This window comes from Barbus barbus (genome assembly GCF_936440315.1).
Source record: "Barbus barbus genome assembly, chromosome: 26".
NCBI lineage: Eukaryota > Metazoa > Chordata > Actinopteri > Cypriniformes > Cyprinidae > Barbus > Barbus barbus.
In genome coordinates, this window is record NC_136754.1 from 9,577,198 (window position 1) to 9,597,502 (window position 20,305).

Sequence of the window (20,305 nt, forward strand, 5' to 3'; positions counted from 1 at the left end):
AGCTGAATAAATAAGCTTTCCATTGATATATGGTTTGTTAGGATAGGACAATATTTGTCCGAGATACAACTATTTGAAAATATTGAGAAAATCTCCTTTAAAGTTGTCTAAATGAAGTTCTTAGCAATGCATATTACTAATCAAAAATTAAGTTTTGATATCTTTAGGGTAGGGCATTTACAAAATATCTTAATGGAACATGATCTTTACTAATGATTTCCTAATGATTTTTGGCATTAAAAAAAAAACAATAAATTTGACCCATACAATGTATTGCTGGCTTTTGCAACAAATATACCGTGCTACTTATGACAGGTTTTGTGCTCCTGGGTCTCACACACACACACACACACACACATATATATATATATATATATATATATATATATATACTCTAGTTAACTAAAACGGTGAAAAATATTTTTGTTCTTTAAAATAAAGGTAAACCGAAATAAAACATATATATTAAACATGTTTATCAATATGCATATAAATAGATAGTATAATATCTCAATGATACTAAAACTGCTGCCCTGCATTTAGTTTTTCATTTATCTACAAGATTCTTTTAAATGCACTGTCTCTGCAACTATTGCCTCTGCAACTGTTTCACACAGTGGCTCAGGACTGTTTTTCAAAGCAACCTCAGCACATGTAATCCTATTAGACCTATTAGAGTGCTGTAGGGTCAGTGCAACAGGGACGGGGTCAGAAAAATGATACATTCTGTTTTCAGAAGGACACTACTGTCAGCTGGTGTGACTCCGAAGGGTAAAGACAAAGGACTGATCAATACTCAATCAGCATATATATTTACATTACATAGCAATGCATGGAGGAACCTTTGGGGTGAATCTCTGTTGAAATTAATTCCTGACAAGAGTCTAGTGTTCTGTTTCCTTTCCCGTTCTATAAGCAGATATGTATAGATTTCAGCCTTTTCCCTTTGCTAACTAAGGACAGAGGTTGAGCATTAACCCTCAGCGGGTGTGTATTCTGCTAAACATAAAATTCAGAGCTCATGGGACTGTGCTGTCAGGTCATATTTGGGTTGTGAATGCCAGCATGATGTGTTAGAGTATGTGCAAGTGGATTGAAGTGCATTGAGTGAGTTTGTTTTTTCAGTAAGTATGCTGAATACAAAGGAATGATTCTGTTGGCCTGAACGCGTACATCTCTGGAATAGCAAACATTTTTACGATGAGTGCTGCTGATGTTTATGTGTTGTCCTATCTGGCCTCATTTCCTCCGGAAGTGATGTGGAAGTTGCATAATAACTGTTTCACACTATATCTGTAATTGAATAATGAAAGGTCTAGAGTGAACATATCAACACTTCCTGAAGATAACAGCAATGAATTTAGTTTGGAAAGGTTATTTAAAGATAAAGAGCATATTATCTGAAGTGAATTTAAGCTAAATGTTCCATACATCATGAAATGGACCGAGAAATCATTAAGATCAAGAATTCATTCAGCACATTGCCTTAAAGACAGAGACAGAGATAGATATAGAGATAGAGGCAGAGGTAAAATAAAAAAAAATAAAAAACACTTTATTCATCATTTATAAATATATATTTTAAAATGAATTATTTAATGGATTTTCAGCAAACTCTAAACATTACAGCAACATAAGAAATTAATATGAAAATGGTCTATTTAAACCAAAACTGTATTAAGATTTTTGAATGTTTTTGAAAGTTCTTATACTCACCAAGGCTGCATTTATTTGATAAACAAATAATACAATTGAGTAAAACTATAATATTGTAAAATAGTATTACAATTGAAGATATCTTCTCTAATGTAATATATTTTCAAATGTAATTTATTCTTCATTCTCACATGATCCTTCAGAAATAATTTTAATCTGCTGATTTGTAGCTCAAGAAACATTTCTCATTATTAAAATACATTTTCCCCCAAGATTTTTTGGTTAAGACCAACATATATTTGAAATATAAATATTTAGTAAATTTTGTAATTTTAAAAGAGTTTACTTTTTGTCAGTTTATTGTCTTTGCTGAACAAAAGTATTTTCTTAATACACACACACACATATATATATATATATATATATATATATATATATATATATATAAATTTAAAAACCTGGTAGTGTATATGTAGACAACAAAAATCTAAAAAATAAAAAAAACTTAGCTGTGACTTCTTTACCATGTGAAAATCTAAAAGTCGAGACCCCACAAAAAGTAAATCCAAACCCCATCTTTAATCCTTTATCATATTTATCCCACTGTTGCTTGTATATGTCGTTGATTAAGCTCTTAACTGAGCCCATTGTGAGCAGTTCTATCACTGCAGTAATGCCATGCATTAAGTAAGAGATCTGTTAGTTCCCCTGGGGATGCTCAGATCTGATGTCAACAACATTTCAATAAGTAAGAAAGAATATAAAAATCACTCACATGTAATTTTGATAATACTTCATGTTGTCGTTTTAGTCGAAAACAGCATGAAAAGGCAGCAAATTTAATAAAGCAATTAATAGGACATCTGTTCTTCCGATATGTGGCCAGAGAAATAACATCCTGTCCTATTTTGTGTTCATTTTTAGCCCATCTCTAAAAGTGTCATGTTTTTCAAGTTATCCATCATCTTTTAACCAATCCACCAAACCCAGGAAGGAACACAATACAGAGTCCTGAAATATAAAAGCATGTTGTCATGGTGACCTTACACCAAATATTGTAAAGAAGTAATTAGTGAGCTATAGCAATTCTCTCATGATTTCCTGCTTCTCATTCATGCTTATTTGCTCCTAATATAAATGTTTGAAAAATGGAGAAAGTAATTTGAGAGGAAATTAAGGTATTAAATCAGATCAGACCACTCTGATGGCAAATAGCACAGACCACCCAACGACCTAGACGTCTGCTAGTCCTTGTTGGATGTTTAACCATCTATGACCATCACCTCCATATTTTTTTTCTGACCAAAATGAACAAAATAATGTCGATTTCACTTACATTAGGTTTACCCACGTTGCATTTAAATGTCTTTTTACGTGCCTTGCATCGTAAGATATTTATTTTGCAGCTTAGACAGCATCAGTAATTATAAGGGGAGTTTTTTCTAAAAGCATACCTCTCTTTATCAGACTGAAGCCATGACCACTTGAGTAGGCTCACTTTCTTTATAATAACCGTTGTCTTTTTCGTGTCTTGGTTTTCTAATCTGTAAAAAAATAAACAAATTAATAAATAGCTATTTGGTGGTTTTGTCTGTAGCCAGAATATGACTTTCTTTATCTCCCCCATTAAAAATAAATATATTAATCGCCATTAATAATCATTATTACAATATCAAGAGCACTAATCAATAATGATTTGTCATGATATTGCAGCTTCAGTTTCTGCTCCACCTTTTCAGTGTAAATATGGCTTTTGTTGATGCTGAAAAATGATCGGTAACAGTCTACAGTAGTTGTTTTGTTTAGTTTCATTTTACCACAGAAATTATTAGAATTATTAAAGTAGTCTGAGATTATGAATATCATGTTATGAGTGGTCAGCATACTGTTGATGATCCCATTTAAGTAGTTCCACTATGTTGTGTAATCACTATTACATCAGATTATACATCTTCATATATCATCATTGGCTTACATGCTGAATCATCATCCTGTCCTTGCCAACTGTCCATCAAATGTATATATATATATATATATATATATATATATATATTTATTTATTTATTTATTTAGTCATTTAGCAGACGCTTTTATCCAAAGCGACTTACAAATGAGGACATAAGAAGCAATCAAAACCAACAAAAGAGCAACAACGTGCAAGTGCTATTACAAGTCTTGGTTAGCCTAACGCAGTACAGATAATTATTATTATTATTGTTATTTTTAATAAAAAGACATAGATAAAATACAATTAGAATAGATAGTGCTAGAGTTAGAGGGTCAAGTAAAGATGAAACAGTTGAGTTTTTAGCCGTTTCTTGAAGATGGGTAAGGATTCGGCTGCTCGGATCGAGTTGGGCAGGTCATTCCACCAGATGGGAACAGTTAATGAAAAAGTCCTTGAAAGTGTTTTTCTGTGTCTTTGGGATGGTACAATAATTTGTTGTTCACTTGAAGAACGCAAGCTTCTAGAGGGCACATAAGTCTGAAGTAAAGAATTTAGGTAAAGGGGTGCAGAGCCAGTGGTGGTTCTGTAGGCAAACATTAATGCCTTGAATTTAATGCGAGCAGCTATTGGTAGCCAGTGCAAATTGATGAACAGAGGCGTGACGTGCGTTCTTTTCGGCTCATTAAAGATTAATCTTGCAGCGGCATTTTGGATTAATTGTAGAGGTTTAATAGAATTGGCTGGAAGACCTGCCAAGAGAGCATTGCAATAGTCAAGTCTGGACAGAACAAGAGCCTGAACAAGGAGTTGTGTTGCATGTTCCGAGAGAAAGGGCCTGATCTTCTTAATATTATATAATGCAAATCTGCAGGACCGGGCAGTTTTAACAATGTGGTCTGAGAAATTCAGCTTATCATCAATCACAACTCCAAGGTTTCTGGCTGTTTTTGTAGGAGTTATGGTAGATGAGCCTAACTGGAAGCTGAGATTGTGATGAAGCGATGGGTTAGCTGAAATTACAAGCAGTTCTGTCTTAGCTAGGTTAAGTTGAAGGTGATGGTCCATCATCCAGCAAGAAATGTCTGTTAGAAACGCAGAGATGCGAGTAGCTATCGTCGGATCATCAGGATGGAATGAGAGGTAGAGCTGAGTGTCATCAGCATAGCAGTGATATGAAAAGCCATGTTTCTGAATGACAGAACCTAGTGATGCCATGTAGACAGAAAAGAGAAGTGGTCCAAGAACTGAGCCCTGAGGCACCCCAGTAGCTAGATGTTGCGACTTGGATACCTCACCTCTCCAAGATACTTTGAAGGACCTATCAGAGAGGTAAGACTCAAACCACTGGAGTGCGGTTCCTGAGAAGCCCTTTCTCAATAGGGTTGACAAGAGGATCTGATGGTTGACTGTATCAAAAGCAGCAGACAAATCTAGCAAGATGAGTAATGAAGATTTGTCAGCCGCTCTTGCAAGTCTTAGGGCTTCAACAACAGAAAGCAAGGCAGTTTCGGTCGAATGTCCACTTCTGAAGCCAGATTGGTTACTGTCCAGGAGGTTGTTCTGTGTGAGAAAGACAGAGACTTGGTTGAACACAACTCGTTCAAGTGTTTTTGCAATGAAAGGAAGAAGGGAAACCGGTCTATAGTTCCCAAAAAGAGTTGGGTTAAGAGTGGGTTTTTTAAGAAGTGGAGTTATACGAGCCTGTTTAAATGCAGAGGGAAAAATTCCAGTGTGAAGGGATGTGTTAACGATGTGAGTGAGTGCAGGTACGACTGCAGGTGAAATGGCTTGAAGGAGATGAGATGGAATAGGATCAAGCGGACAGGTAGTAGGATGACTGGAAAGGATGAGTTTAGAGACTTCTGCCTCAGAGAGTGGAGAGAAGGATGTGAACGAGTGTATGTTTGCTGGTAAGATATGCTTGATAGATTGTGGTGTGGAAAATTGTGCAGTGAGGTTTGTAATTTTATTAATGAAGAATGTGGCAAAGTCATCAGCTGTTAGAGATGATGAAGGAGGGGGAGGAGGAGGACAAAGGAGGGAGGAAAATGTTTTAAATAGCATGCGAGAGTTAGGTGAGTTGTTAATTTTGTCATGATAGTATGTCCTTTTAGCAGTGGAAACATTAGCAGAGAAGTCAGAGAGGAGTGATCGATATAAATTAAGGTCAGTAGGATTTTGTGATTTGCGCCATACCCTTTCTGCAGCCCTGAGTTTAGAACGATGTTTTTGGAGAACATCAGATAGCCAAGGGGCAGAAGGGGTACTACGGGCTGGCTTGGATGAAAAGGGGCAGAAAGTATCTAAACAAGACGTCAGAGTGGAACAGAAAGTATCAGTAGCACTGTTAGCATCAAGAGAGGATAACTGTTTAGGGGGAGGAAGCGAAGATGAAACCATAGCAGATAGCAGGGAGGGTGAGAGTGAACGCAAGTTACGTCGAAAATTGACATGTGGAGGGATATGTGATGTGTCAGGAATCATGTTGAGGTTAAGAGTAAGGAGGAAGTGATCTGAGGTGTGCAGTGGAGTAACCAGCACATGATCAGTGGAGCAGTGCCGTGTGTAAATAAGGTCCAGCTGGTTCCCTGATTTGTGAGTAGCCGTAGTTAGCACTCTCTTGAGATCAAAAGACGCAAGCAGAGTGTGGAAGTCTGCAGCCTGAGGTTTATCTAGGTGGATGTTGAAGTCTCCAAGTAAGACAAAGGGAGTACCATCCTGAGGAAAGGTTGAGAGCAATAAATCTAATTCTTCCACAAAATTACCTAGTGATCCTGGAGGACGATAAACAACTACAAAATGGATTTTTAGAGGGTAGGTAATAGTAACCGAATGTGATTCAAAAGAGTTGTTGATACTCAGAGATGGTAAAGGAGTAAATGTCCAATTATTAGAGATGAGCAGACCAGTACCTCCACCTCTTCCAGTCCAACGGGGGGTGTGGGAAAAGGAGAAATTATTATTATATATATATATCCTTTTCCGATTCGTCTCTTCTCTCTGTTTGCATCCTGTCCTCAACTGTTCTGTCAAATGAAGGCAAAAAATAAATTAATAATAATAACTAAACAATTTCAGTGTTGTTAGCAACCTGTTCATTCTCACAGATTCCCTTTTCATCTGTATGTTTGCTGCATTAGATGAATCATTCGGATTCAGTCCATTATGAAATTCAGTCCATTGTTACACTCCTTACCTAATTTCAAAGAGCTTTTATGTATTTTATATTTCAAAGGCATTGGTGTCTTTTTCACTTCCAGTTGGTGACGAAGACAGTTGTTTTCTCTCTATGTACCTGACATTTGGAAGGGTTTAACGTGGTGTTCCCACACATAATAGAGGCAGTTCTTAGAACAGAGGATGTAAACAGGTTGTAGGGCAAGAGGGATTGGGGATGTTATTGTGCCTCCTCCTCTCTCTCATGATCAGCAGGAAGGGAAGACATCAGTCAGACTACACATTGTGTGATTTGTTTTAAGACATGGCCTGTGGCTGTGTACAAACAAGCCACCCTTCTATACCAGATCACAATTAAATTGGCAAAATCGCATATTTAAATGTATTATAAATTTACATGGTCCCAGGGATTATGGATTGATTTTCTGTATTGTTCTACAGAGAAATGGATGTGTTAAAGAAATATATCAGGTTCAAAACAAGTTAGGCTAAGGCATTTGTGGCATAATGTTGATTACAACAAAAACTAATTTTGACTTGTGTATTAAAAAAGCAAACATTGAGGAGCACTTAGAACAGAAGAAAATGGATGGACCTTAAAGCAGAATTTGAGAGCAATTACATAAATTCTAATGTTTATATGTGTATTATTTGAGTTGTAAAATTGTTCTCGTAATTTTAACAGTGATGTTAGAGATTATGGTGTTTTGTTGTCATGGCACCAGAGTTGTTAAAAATGCATGTGACTTTACATAGAAATATTAAAATCATGTTAAAATGTATATTGTTGACATCTTGAAAATAGCTGAAAACTGTTTTTAAGTACCGCACTGTAACCCACATTTCTGCTTTTTTAGAGAAGTTGAAATCATTTTTGTTGTAATCAACATTGTGCCATCAGCTTTCTACGGATCCCAGAATATTCCTAATGTAGTTGGACAACTTATCTGAGCTGTAAGGAATGTGCGGCAGCAAAAACATATTTATCACCTTGTATAACACAGTCCTGTTTCTTACCAACACAGTTCTTACTGGTGGCCAGGATGTGTGTGTTTTGACATATCTTAAAGGCTCATAAGTTCAACAGAACTACACATCAACCTATTTTTTCCTTTTTTCTCTCAAAGACTTTCCTTGGTCTTAGAAAACATAGTTAAACTAATATAGTTGCACTACTAAGTTTCAAATACAGATTTATAATCAGTAAGTTCTAATACAAACTAGTAATTTTCTGAACAAACCCTTTTAACCTTACCTAAAGGAACCTAGAAGGTACTTTGGATCAAACTGAGTCTTTGGCATATACAACATCAGCTATCACTCGCATGTTTTATTTTTACTGCATCTATTTGGCAAAATCCTGCATTACTAATACATAACAATATGAATATTCTTGTGGTATCCATGTTTTTCATAAATATAGCTGTTGCCAACGCATAATTACAGATACTAATGCTGCACAGTGTGAGGCTGGCAGAGCAAGTCAGATTTTATACTACACTGTCTAAAGATTATTTCCATTATCACAGAATAAACCCTGACAGTAAAGCATAATGACTGTACATTATCTCGCTTTTAACACGACTGCTTCATAATACATAAGTAAATGGACATGAAATATTGATTTGAGCTGAAATCATTTTATTAGAATCCAGGATCATTGAATTCAATCAAGTTATGTTCAGTACTCTTTGTACTTAAAATTAAATGACAGTTTATAGGTTGTAGATTTAGTGTAAATTGGAAGTAGCCAAAAATGTTAAATACCACAAAAATTATTTCGACTTGTGCCTCGTTTTTTTTTTAGAAAAGAAAAAACTGTTATGGGGCATGTTTTTGGAGTAATTAAAAGCAGAAATGTGAAGTTTATCTTTTCATAAAAGCACTTACAAACTTGCATTATCTGTCAAGTTTTTCTCGTCATTTTTTTACAGGACTTTTATGGTTTATGCCTTTATGTTATAATGACAGTGAGACTGTAAAATTTATAACTTCACACAGAAAAGGTTAGTAAGCGATTTTTTCACACTAAAACTGTTAACATGCATATTGTTTGTCTTGTGGCTATACGTTTGAAACTGGGTATTTTAAAGTTTACAGATCTGCCCCATTCACTGTAACGCAGATTTACAGTGTTTTACCATGGTATATTTACCAGGACAAGATTCACAACGAGGAACAAGAGTAAGCAACTGTTTTTTTTTCTGTGCTCTGGATACCACATAATTCAATGTCAATGCATTGCCTAGAAGCCAGTGTTTTACAAAATGTAAAGCGCACGCCAAGGTTTAGTGCGCGCACGCTGTCTCGGTCCACCGCTCCAGTCCATATTTCCCCTGTGCTCGATCGGCCTTTCTGGCAGCTCTTGTTTACTGGCGCAAAGACAGGAAAGGGGATCCTTGGAGAGAGGGGATATGTCAATGCACTAGCTACAATGCACCAGCGGTGGGACAAAAAAAATAAAAATAATTCTTGACTTTTTATTCTCCGCGAGAGAGTTAAAGACGAGTAAGTGAGCTTTACGGAATCCGCTTCACTTCGTTGTATTGATCTGTGAAGCAAGGCAACTGTTCGTCAGCAAAGCGACGCAGAAAGACTGCATGTGAAGTATTTGAGCTGGAAGTCTCGCGGAAATCTCAGCGACTGCAGTGTTTTCAGAAGACGCCTCCAATTAAATGATATGAATCACAGAGCTGCCAGTTTACAGGCTCGCTGTGAGGAATAGTAGGCTACGGAGAAACTACCGCGTTTGTGATCCGTAAGCGCACGACTGCAAAAGCTCGCAGTCAGCAGGAACCTGGAAAAAGCACACACTGATATCTGCCCGTTACGAACCCTGGAAATCTTGGACGTTTTGCAGCAGCACTACCTGTAACTCATAAGTCTGTAGGCAGCGTATTAGAACTATAAGATCTTTTAATCTGAAAAGTAAATCGAAACGGCAACAAAAAAGACGCTCAATTGATTATTTCGGCCTGCGCTCGGTGTGCGCAGCCATTCCTCCCCGTGCTTCACCAGTTTTTCCTTTTTTTCGCAAGGCTTGTAGCAATCTGCGCAAGTCCTGGGCAAATATATGCAATCGATCACAACTGAATCGGCCGCTCTTTGTAAATGATGCTGTCCGCGTGCGTTATAGGTGTGGATTGTTTTAGTCGCAGCACGCGCTGTCATTAGCTTAGCGCTCGAGCGTCAACATTAGTCCGTGCGCGCGACAGCAGAGCGCATTGAACACGTTGAACTTTCCTCTCCGCCCATTTTTTTCTGAGGGGGGGGTGAGAGATGTTTTTTTCTGTTTTTAATTTTTATCTCCCAAAAACAACAGTGGACTATTAAAACAGGTCGTTACCCACACCAAGACGTATTCGGAGGGGATTTTCGGTTTCCCCGGGGTCAAAATGCGGCTGCGGACTTTGATTGTTTTGGTTGCGTCGGTCTACACTGTTTGCAACTCTCAACAAACAAATGGAGAAAGTAAGTGTAACTTAACGGCTTTGTTTTATTTTTCACATTAATACGAATTTAATACCACAGGAGTCTTGTCTGTTTAAATGTTAATCTACAAACGTAGATCTGAACGGGAAAAAGGGATCGTAGCTCTTGACCACTGTGACACATTTGGTAAAGCAGAGCCAGACAGAAGGACATTACAGGGCAAGGGGCGAATACATCAAATATCGGGTCGTTTTGATTTAGACAAATCGTTTCAAACTGGCTTTAATGGTACGATCGATTATATGGAGTGTGCGCCTTGACCCTAGAGCCAGATTATCGATCGTTTGAGGACAGCATTGATCTATTTGTAGTAAGGTTTTCAAGTTCAGCCAGGCCCGTTTCATGCAGCCATTTGCAGCGTTGACAGAGTTGCAAGAGGATTTTAAATCCTAATCAGATCAGTCGAGACCTATAGGGCTGCGTTTTCATTTATTGCTCAAAGAAGTCATGAAACCTGTCTGTGATCCGTTCTTTGAGTTTGGGAAGTGCGTTACTTTCGGAGCAAACTAGTACTAGAGCTCGCAGATGTCCTTTTAAAATTGCTTTCGGCACAATAAAACTATTGTAAATTGATATCACCGTGCCACAAATTTTATTAGCAGACTACTGTCGGTAAACACTGGAGCAGCGGAACATCTAATCAATAAGTCTTTATTTATCAGTCACTTATTTCATGTCAACTCAAGGCAGTGCACTTTGAAGACTCGTTGTATGAACAGAAATTGTTGAATTTAATAGTTTATCTATATGCTTGATTATACAGTCTATTTTAAGGCATAGTGATTTATGTAAATGCTTAATATATTTGTATTACTTTTTTAGTAATATTTTATATAAAACACTCGGAATAGAAAGAATTACTAAACATACATGCTGGTAATTGGTTTTAATTAGGCAGTAGTGATTGTGTAATTAGGTACCACTTGTTGTTTTTTAGTGCTCTTGGAAGACTTCCTGCAACAGCTAAATAAATATAAGCATGCTTTTGACACACTTGGCTGTGTTCAGCTCCAAACAAAACATTGGCTTATCTTCAGTTCACTCAACAAATGAGTTTTTTTGATCCTTTTCCCCCCCAAACAAATACAGAACAAAAGAACACATTGCTAAGAGCAACTTATAAACATAAGACATATACATACAAACGGTATTCATGAGTATTTAGCTTTTGATCAGATTTTGCCATACAGAGTTATGTTAAGAGTTACATATCTGACACAGTTTGTTGATTAGGAGTCAAAAATGATTCAGATTAATATAAAATGACATAACAGAGAGAGACGAGGAGAAGAATAATAAATAAAAATAAAAAAACGTTCATAGGTAACGATTAAATCTTTTCTCTTCTTCTCAACTATTTCCCCCAGCATGATGACATTTTTGTAGATTGTTGTCTTAAGGAAAGGGTCAGCACTTCCATACTGTACACATCATTTACAATTTCCCGCCATTCACATACAGATGGGGGATCTCTTTGAGCCATTACCTTGTAATGGCCTTCATCCTGGTTGCTAATAATATATTAAAGATGTATATATCCTTTGTTATTTTTGAAGAAGAAATTCCCAAGTACATTGTTTTAAAATTACACTTTCAGATTCAATCCCATTATTGCATTTATCTTTCTATTCAGCTCTTGCCAGTAAGTACGAATAATATTACAGTCCCAAAAGATGTGAAAATGGTCAGCCATTACATTTCCACATTTTCTCCAGCATTCACCAACTTTTTGATTTCCAGTTTGGAAATTTTTTATTCTTGGAGTTATGAAAAAACGTATTATATTCTTCCAAGTAAATTCCCTCCATGAATCTGAATTAGTTGTGGTCATCTGTGTTCTCCACATAGTTAATCACTCTTCTTCTGTTATAGTTATATTGGCTTCCTTTTCCCATTTTTGTTTCACATACATTGTTGAATGTTTTTTTGTTGACATTAAACAGGAATTAATTCTTGATACAAGTTTCTTATTCACCTTCTTTTTATAAGTATCTACTAATATCTGTACTATTGTTGATCCCGTATCCTCTGTGTCTCTTATATTTTTATTAAAATAATGTAAGTCATGTTCCACCCATCGTAGTATGCTTTCTTGTCTTTCAATTTTAGAATTCCTTAATACCAAATTTCCAATGAAATCTTTGTCAAACAGTTCAGTTTATGTAACACTGTCTGCTGAAAATTTCTATCTCCTAGTAATACTTGAAGGGGTATCAAGTTGTGACTGTTCAAAATCTTAACAAATTAATTTTAACTTTTTTTTTTTTTTTTTGGAAAGTTAAAAATACAGTAGTATTTTTGTCATTAAGATTTTTTTTCTTTCTTTGGGAGAAAATCAAATCAAATACTCCAAGTTGCACGCTATCATTAGGAGAATTTCTGATCATTTCGGGCCTTATTTGTTGATTTGTGAGCTGTGTTAAACCCCAAGTGCATTTTTTCTTATCTTGTTGCTCTGCAGATTTCTAAATATAGCATTGGTTTGGATGAAATTTATGCATTCAAAGTTCTGCCAGTTTCCATTTTGAGACTCTCTTCCATGTGTCGCACGGTTAAGCTACTCTATATCAGAACAGTATGTTTAAAAACTGTTAGGTTTTAGGTTAAGACCTACATATGTTTGAAAAACTAATAACAAGCACTGCATGGAACGTTACAAATGAACAGACTGTTGGCTTTCTCTGTCTGTAATAATCTGATGTGGCTTTAATCAGCCTTTTAATTCTTATTACATTATTTCACTCTTTTTGTACTGAGTTTAATTCATGTTTGTTATTATAAAGTTGCTTGGCAAAGTCTTCTTTATCTGCAATAAAATCTGTAAGATATGTTTGGCTTGCTCCCAGGTAATACGAAAAGAACATATTTGGAGTGTGTTGCATCTTTCTCGTGTCTTGTCACAGCATAGTTTTTGGCAGTAGATAAGTTAACACCTGGGGGTGTATGTATGCCACCTTTTTATTAAAACTGAAAATAAAAGATTGAGTAATAGCGTGAAACCAGTTTGTGCGAGATTTTAAGGGCAGATTGAACATAAACAAGTTGTGTAATTGCTAAGTTGGCCCCCTTCTTGTTCCTCTTAGGCTTGTAGTGAACCACTGTAGGGAAGAGTGGAACTATTTTAGGGCCTCAGTTCAGCCTCGTCAGGACTGGAAATTTGCTCAGAGCCTGACTCATCTTGTAACATTTATTAATTCAAAGTTCAGCTTCTGAGATCGCTGTATTATAATGTAATTTTTTTTGATTGAATACGTTTTTCTCCGTTACGAATTATAATCCCAGTGTAACAACTGGAGTGAAAAGTTCATTTAAAAATGAACAAGATCGTTTTAGTGATTTGTTTGTCACCTTTTTGCTGCAATGTCAGCACCACACAAACTGTGAAATCCCTAAGACCTGATGATCATGTTTTCAAGCTTGAGCTGTGAATGATCCAAAGAGCATCTTGTTTTTAAATGGAAGCGAGGACATCTGGCCTTCTGTACGGAGGAGTTCACTTGCTCAATATCGCAAATTTCCTTATTTGATTATTATTTTAGAAAAAATGCTGAATCTTTCTAAATTTCTTTTATTCAGATTGTCAAAATATTTCTACATATAAAAGTTTTCTATATCAAAATACTTCATTTGTTTTATTAACCTTGTTTATTTCCAAAATTATGCTTTGAATCCTAGATTTGCAGTATGGTCTCATTTTGCTCCCCTCTGACTGTATATTATTATTAATAATAAACTATCCTTTTTGTTTTACACATTTTGCTTTTTTCATGTTTAATTGCTTTCTTGTGCTTGCAATGCTAAATTAAAAATGTAGTGTATAAATTTACTCCTAATTGTCCAATGCCGTCTGTCCGACTAGTTTTACTATCTGTAGTCTTTGCAGTCAATCAGCTAGTCTGTAAGTTTTTAATGTGGTCAAACTAATAGTACAGCTGTCACTCTTCACATTCTTCTGTCAGTCGTGTGTCTTTATAGACCCGGACAGCACATGACAACATAATTCATACCTCTGCAGACTAGAATCCGAAACCGTTTGACTGAATCACCTGCTTGGTTGCATTGCTAATATCCAAAAACAAGTGGTATATACTTTCGTAATTGCAATGTTCAACCTTGTCAAGGCTTGGGTGACATGGCATGACCATTGAAGCAGTGAGAAATCATTTCGAATGTATTTGCCACACTCTTTGTCCACGTTACTCCATGCTTTCTCAGATCTTGCGGCTCATTGTGCTTCCTGATTGTACACATTGTCAGTTTTTATTACGATCCCCTTGTGATCACCTCATTCAAACTAACGATTAAAAGCTTCCCCTTAAGAGTCTGTTATTTGTTCTGTTTTAGAGTTCGTCATAGCTCTTCAGGTGGTTTTATTGTCTCAAAAGGAGGTTACTAAGTAATTCATAAAATGCTGTATCATTGTGAGTGGTTTACAGGATATCTGTTAACAATGAGTCTGATTGTTTCACATTCATTTAATCTTCTGTATATTTATTGTTTGCATTCAGTGCTTATATTTATTATTACGTTGAAAAGATTACGAATGTGTTACTGGTTAAGCTGTATTCATGCTATTATGAAGCTGACACAGCATGTCACTTTTTTAAAAGCACATTTATGGGTCATTTTGTCTCAAAAAAAGTTTCTTATATCAAATCCCAACCTTTGAGTTATTGTGATTTCCCATGCAGTTTGCCTCTCACGAGTTTTAAAATAGATTCAACTAGTTGCAGACTCAAATCAGAACTCATCCAAATTCTTGTGCAACAACTGTTAGACCCCGCTTTTCTTCTGATTTTCAAGTGTGTGGCCAGGGACTTACACAGTTTAGCAGTGGAAACCCACCCAGTAATATAGTTCTTCTCACTGAGTTTGAGGACACCACAGCAGCTGGTGTGCAGGTGCATCTTTAAATCATCCCGTGTCTAGACTCTCCATTCTACTCACTGTTATTGGTTGCCCAATCATTCTGTATGCTAAATTTATTTCCTGTAACCTTTATTGCAATCTTTTCTCACAGGGTGAGGTGTGTCACTATGGTGTCACATGTATGCCCCCAATTTGTTCACGTAAATGATCTAAACTACTGTAGTATAAAGATATGAAGGATGCTCATAATGGTAGTTTGGCCCAATGCACATGTCTGGAGGAAATTCATGATTTTTATGAGAATGAGATTGTTTTATATTTGTATTTTTTTTGAATGTATGTTCACGTGTAAGTCGCTTTCTTACGAAGCCATATTGTTCAATTACAATTCGGTTTAATGGGTAAAACCCAAAAAGCAGATGAATACAAATCAGCAAATCCTCAAAGAGGAAGTGGGCCGAGAGGTGTGGAGACCCTCCTCTTTTTAAGACTTCTGCTTTTAAATTGTCAGACAGTTCCTTCCCGTGCCCTGGTTGAAATATTTGCTATTGTTTGTCTTGTTTCAGAGGAAAGTGAGTACTTTGTGTGGTTTAGCTGTTTGCTGCATTTATTAATAAATTTTTTCATTCAAGAACATTTGCATTGCATTGACGCAAGATTTATTTGGATCTCTTAATGGTGGCTGTGAAGGCAAACACACTTATGCAGATTGAATGCAGATTTCAATCAATATGTCAGGTCGAAATATACTTTTCAGGTCTGTAACAAAGCAGAACTAGCTACAGAGAAATCAGCATTGCCATAAATCACTACCTTGATTACATGCCTTTTCTTCTTTAGACATTTTCTTTTCTTCTTAAACCTGCAGTTTACTTTAAGATTAACCTGTTAAGGTTATGATTTATGTTTTGATCTTTTGCAAATGAAAAGTGCTTTTTTTTTTTTTAAACCTGTTTTTTTACTTTGATAAATCAAATATGTAACCAATAGCACCCTTCTAAAACTTGCTTCGAATAATTGAGTATTAAAGTATTAAATTTAAATGTAAATGCATGATTCTATTTTTGTCTTTAAAACAAATTACTTTTCTTTTTTTACACCATATATCTTTTAGCAAAGCTTGATTAAAAAAAAAATAATCTTGACTGAAGTAGCTGTCTCTTAATTTAATGCATGCTAATAACTTGGATTATTTTTTGTTAGATGTTCAGGGTTTAAATTTGGCTAGAGCGTCATTAAGAGATTCATTGCATAAAATGAATGACTACACACAGTCAGCCAGGACACCGCTCATCTCACTGTGCCGCCGTTTTATGTATTTCAATGATAGTCTTTTCAAGTGCCTGGCACCCCATTTGTACATAGTGTATTAGGAGTGTGGTGCTAAAAATAAGTGTAAGCGTAGAGGTATTGCACATTGTGTGTGTCTGATAGAGAGAGAGGACGCAGTAGGGTTGTCAGTAGGGTTATACTACGTGTTTCAGGTTCCTCGTGCTCCAAAACTTCCGGACTGCCACATTTATGGATCCCTGTGGTGGGGCCACTGTTATAATTAATATAAACAAGAAGCCAGCGCAAGGTATTTTTGACCTTCCCAATGCCTAGTGTTTGAAAGGTCTCAGTTATGCACGGACTGACCGCTCATCAGAGTTCATGTATGCATGTAATTCATGTAAACCGTTGTGGAATCTTTTAAGTCATGAGCAGCAGGGACCGTTTTTCATTTAAAGGGGACCGGGGAACCAACAGGACACAATTAGATGTGTAGCATCCTAGGTATTATTATCGTTTATGATTTTGTAACCACTGATTAATTGCATATTAATTGTGTTCTTTGTTTTTAGTTGTTGTTGTTTTTTGTCTTTTGAAGAAACGCGTAGTCAATATTTCATAATGTCATATTCATTAATTCTACCTCTTGTCATGATTGATATACAGTCCCCTCCAAAAGTATTGGAACAGTAAAGACAAAATTGCTCTGTTGGCTGTGGAGTCAAGACATTTGCAAATATGATTAAAAGATGAATATGAGACAAAACTACTGAATGTCACATTTTATTATTAGCCGCATGTTTTACCAAATAAAAAGAACAGCACTTTTAGAGTTCATCCCACTCATTGATATGAGCATAAGTATCGGGACAGTTGAACATAAGGCAGATATAAAAGATTAAAAGCTATTATTTAGTTGCAGATCCCTTGCGCACAATCACAGCAGTGAGTCTGAGATAGACATCACCAGACTCTTGGTCTCATCCTTTGAAATACTTTTCCCAGCCTTTAATGCAGCCAATTCCAATTGTTGCTTGTTTTGGGGAGTTTCTGCCTTTACTCTCCTCTTCAGCTGGTGAAATTGAACTGACCGGGTGTTTTGGGTCATTGTCCTGATGCAGTATGAAGCACTTCCCAATGAATCTGGTAGCATTTTCTTGAATATTGTTAGGCAAGATGGTTTTGTACCCTTCCAAATTCATTCTGCTACTGTCATCATACATTAAGTCATCAGTAAAGTTGAGAGGGCCTGTTCCAGAGGCAGCCATGCATGCCCCTGCCATGACACCACCTCCACCATGCTTTACAGATGAGATATTCTTGGGATCATTTGCAGTTCCCTTTTTTCCTCCACATTTTTGCTTTCCCATCACTTAAATAAAGGTTCATCTTTGTCTCATCGGTCCATAAACGCAGTTTCAAAACTCTTCTGGCTCACCGTTGTGCTTTTTTGCAAACTCTAATCTTGCCTTTGTATTTTTGGTGCTGATCAGAGGTTTGCATCTTGCTGTGTAGCATCTGTAATTCTGTGTCAAAGTCTCCTGAGGACAGTAGATTGTCAGAGCATCACCCCAGCTTTCTGGAAGTTGTTGGTGATTTTACAGACACGTCTTTTGGGGGTTCATTTTCACAGTTTTTATGATTTGTCTACTGTTGTTTTCTCAGCCGATCAGGTAGTTGTTGGTTGCTGGTGGTTTCCAAACTCTTGATTTCTCCATGCCCTTTGTTTTTGCTAGAGCTCTAATTGACTTCCTCTTTTCTTTTAGCATCCAAATTGCTTGCTTTTCTCTCAAAGTCAGCTCCCTCATCTCCATCCTGGTTTGTGTGTGTCATCATCGAATGCAAGATTCAGAATGCAGAAGTAATGGATATAAATGATACGACACATTCCCTGCTTTTAATATCTGAAGAAGTAATGCAACAGGACACAGCTGATCACTTAGAAAGACCTGTGAGGCAACGGTTCCAATACTTATGCTCACATCAGATAGAGGGATGAAACTCTAAAAGTACTGAACTTCTTAGCTGGTAAAACATCTGTGTGTTGAATCACCCAATAATAAAATGTGACATTCTGTAATTTTGTCTCATATTCATCTTTTAATCATATTTGTAAATGTCTTGACTCCACATTTATTTATTTATTTATTTGTCAAACATCAGTTTGAAAGATTGCGTATAATTTTAATAAAAAAAAATATTTGTTTGTAAAAACAATATATACTGTTACATTATTGTATACAATTCAAGCATTGTTATTTTAAATATTTTATTTATTCTATTAATATAGCCCTTTTTTAACCTTTATTTTCTGCCTTGAGGGCAATTTGTTCTGCTGGATGAATTACAAGCATGTACACAATGACAAATGCAAAACATCAGTAATACATTAAACATAAATAATAAAAAACAAGAAGTCTAAAAAGCTACCTCTTCTCATTAGAATTGAGCAGGGTTGATAGCACATGGTACAAATGAGAATTTTAATCTATTTGTCTTAGCTAGTGGGACTTGAAATGCTTGGATGCTGTTATGGCATTAAATTATAAATAAATAAATTATGGGGCATTGTCTCATACCTTAGGCAAAGCAAATTTGGTTCACTTGAGAAGTGTCTCTGCAGCTCATACACTAGTAAAGCAGCACTGGAATGTGAAAATCAGCAGGAAGAGCTTTTATTATCTTCATTAACCATGTTATGTCATATGGAAGGCATCAGCTCAAAGCGAGAATATTGACCAGTGCGACAGAAACCTTTATGTAGTTCTAATAATTTTGTTATGGTTCTGTATATGAGCTCCTTTATTGGTTTCTATAGAATACATTTTCGCATTTAGTTTTTGTTTGTTTATGCTCGTTACAAAATATTATCCTGTTAAATTGAAGGTCATCATCTGAAAGCAATTTTTGCTGTACATTCTCACCGAACCAATTAACATTATGCTGTCTTTTTTGTCGTTGCAGTTTGCTCAAGTAAAGACATCAGAAATAACGTGACCAACCTGCGGGTGCTGGAGAACTGCACCGTAATCGAAGGCCACTTAAAGATCCTGCTCATGTTCACAACCAAACCAGAGGATTTCCGTGGCCTGAGTTACCCCAAGCTGACGGTAGTGACGGACTACCTGCTCCTGTTCCGCGTTTACGGCCTGGAGAGCCTCAGTGACCTATTTCCCAACCTCACAGTGGTGCGTGGCAATAATCTCTTCTTCAACTATGCGCTTGTGTTGTTCGAGATGCTGCAGCTGAAAGAGATCGGCCTTCACAGCCTGATGAACATCACCCGTGGAGCCGTGCGCGTGGAGAAGAACCCCGACCTCTGCTACCTCTCCACCCTCGACTGGTCCATGATCCTTGACTCGGTGGAGGACAACTACATCGTGGCCAATAAGAACGATCGAGAGTGCGGAGACGTCTGCCCCGGGACGGTTCAGGGCAAAACCACCTGCCCCCTCACCACCATCAATGGGGACTTCAGCGAGCGCTGCTGGAACCAGAAGCATTGTCAGAGAAGTACGTAACCTAAAGCACTTTTTCATTTTAGTTTTGTGCTTTTAAACAATCGCACAGAATGTATTTACACCCTCAAGAGGATTCCCAGTCGTTTTCGCCTCCCCCTTGTCGTCAGATAATCGTTTCAAATCTCTGTTTTCACAGGCGCATTAGGGTAATATTTATATTACCATAGAGTCTAGAGATGTTTTGAGAAGTGAGCGGAAAGTTGTCAGGGCTCTGTATGTGTGTGTGTCAGACAGCGTGTTGGCAGTACATTCACTGGTTTCTTTCAGCAATAAAGACGGCCAACAGCAACCATGCTGGAAGCAACAAGTCAGGTGATTAGCTGCAGTTTCTGTGTCAAAGCATGAACCATGTTCCAGATTATGACGCAAC

General features: G+C 36.7%; 1 protein-coding gene across 1 annotated transcript in view; it reads left to right on the plus strand.

The window, feature by feature from the left end:
• The first annotated feature begins 9,166 nt into the window (after window positions 1–9,166).
• Window positions 9,167–20,305, plus strand: part of insra (insulin receptor a) — a 51,869-nt gene continuing 40,730 nt past the window's right edge. Inside the window, exons 1-2 of the mRNA XM_079378606.1 lie at window positions 9,167–10,252; window positions 19,379–19,927. Of these exons, the coding sequence (XP_079234732.1) occupies window positions 10,177–10,252; window positions 19,379–19,927 (625 nt within the window). The 5' untranslated portion in view covers window positions 9,167–10,176. The remainder of the gene's footprint in view (window positions 10,253–19,378; window positions 19,928–20,305) is intronic.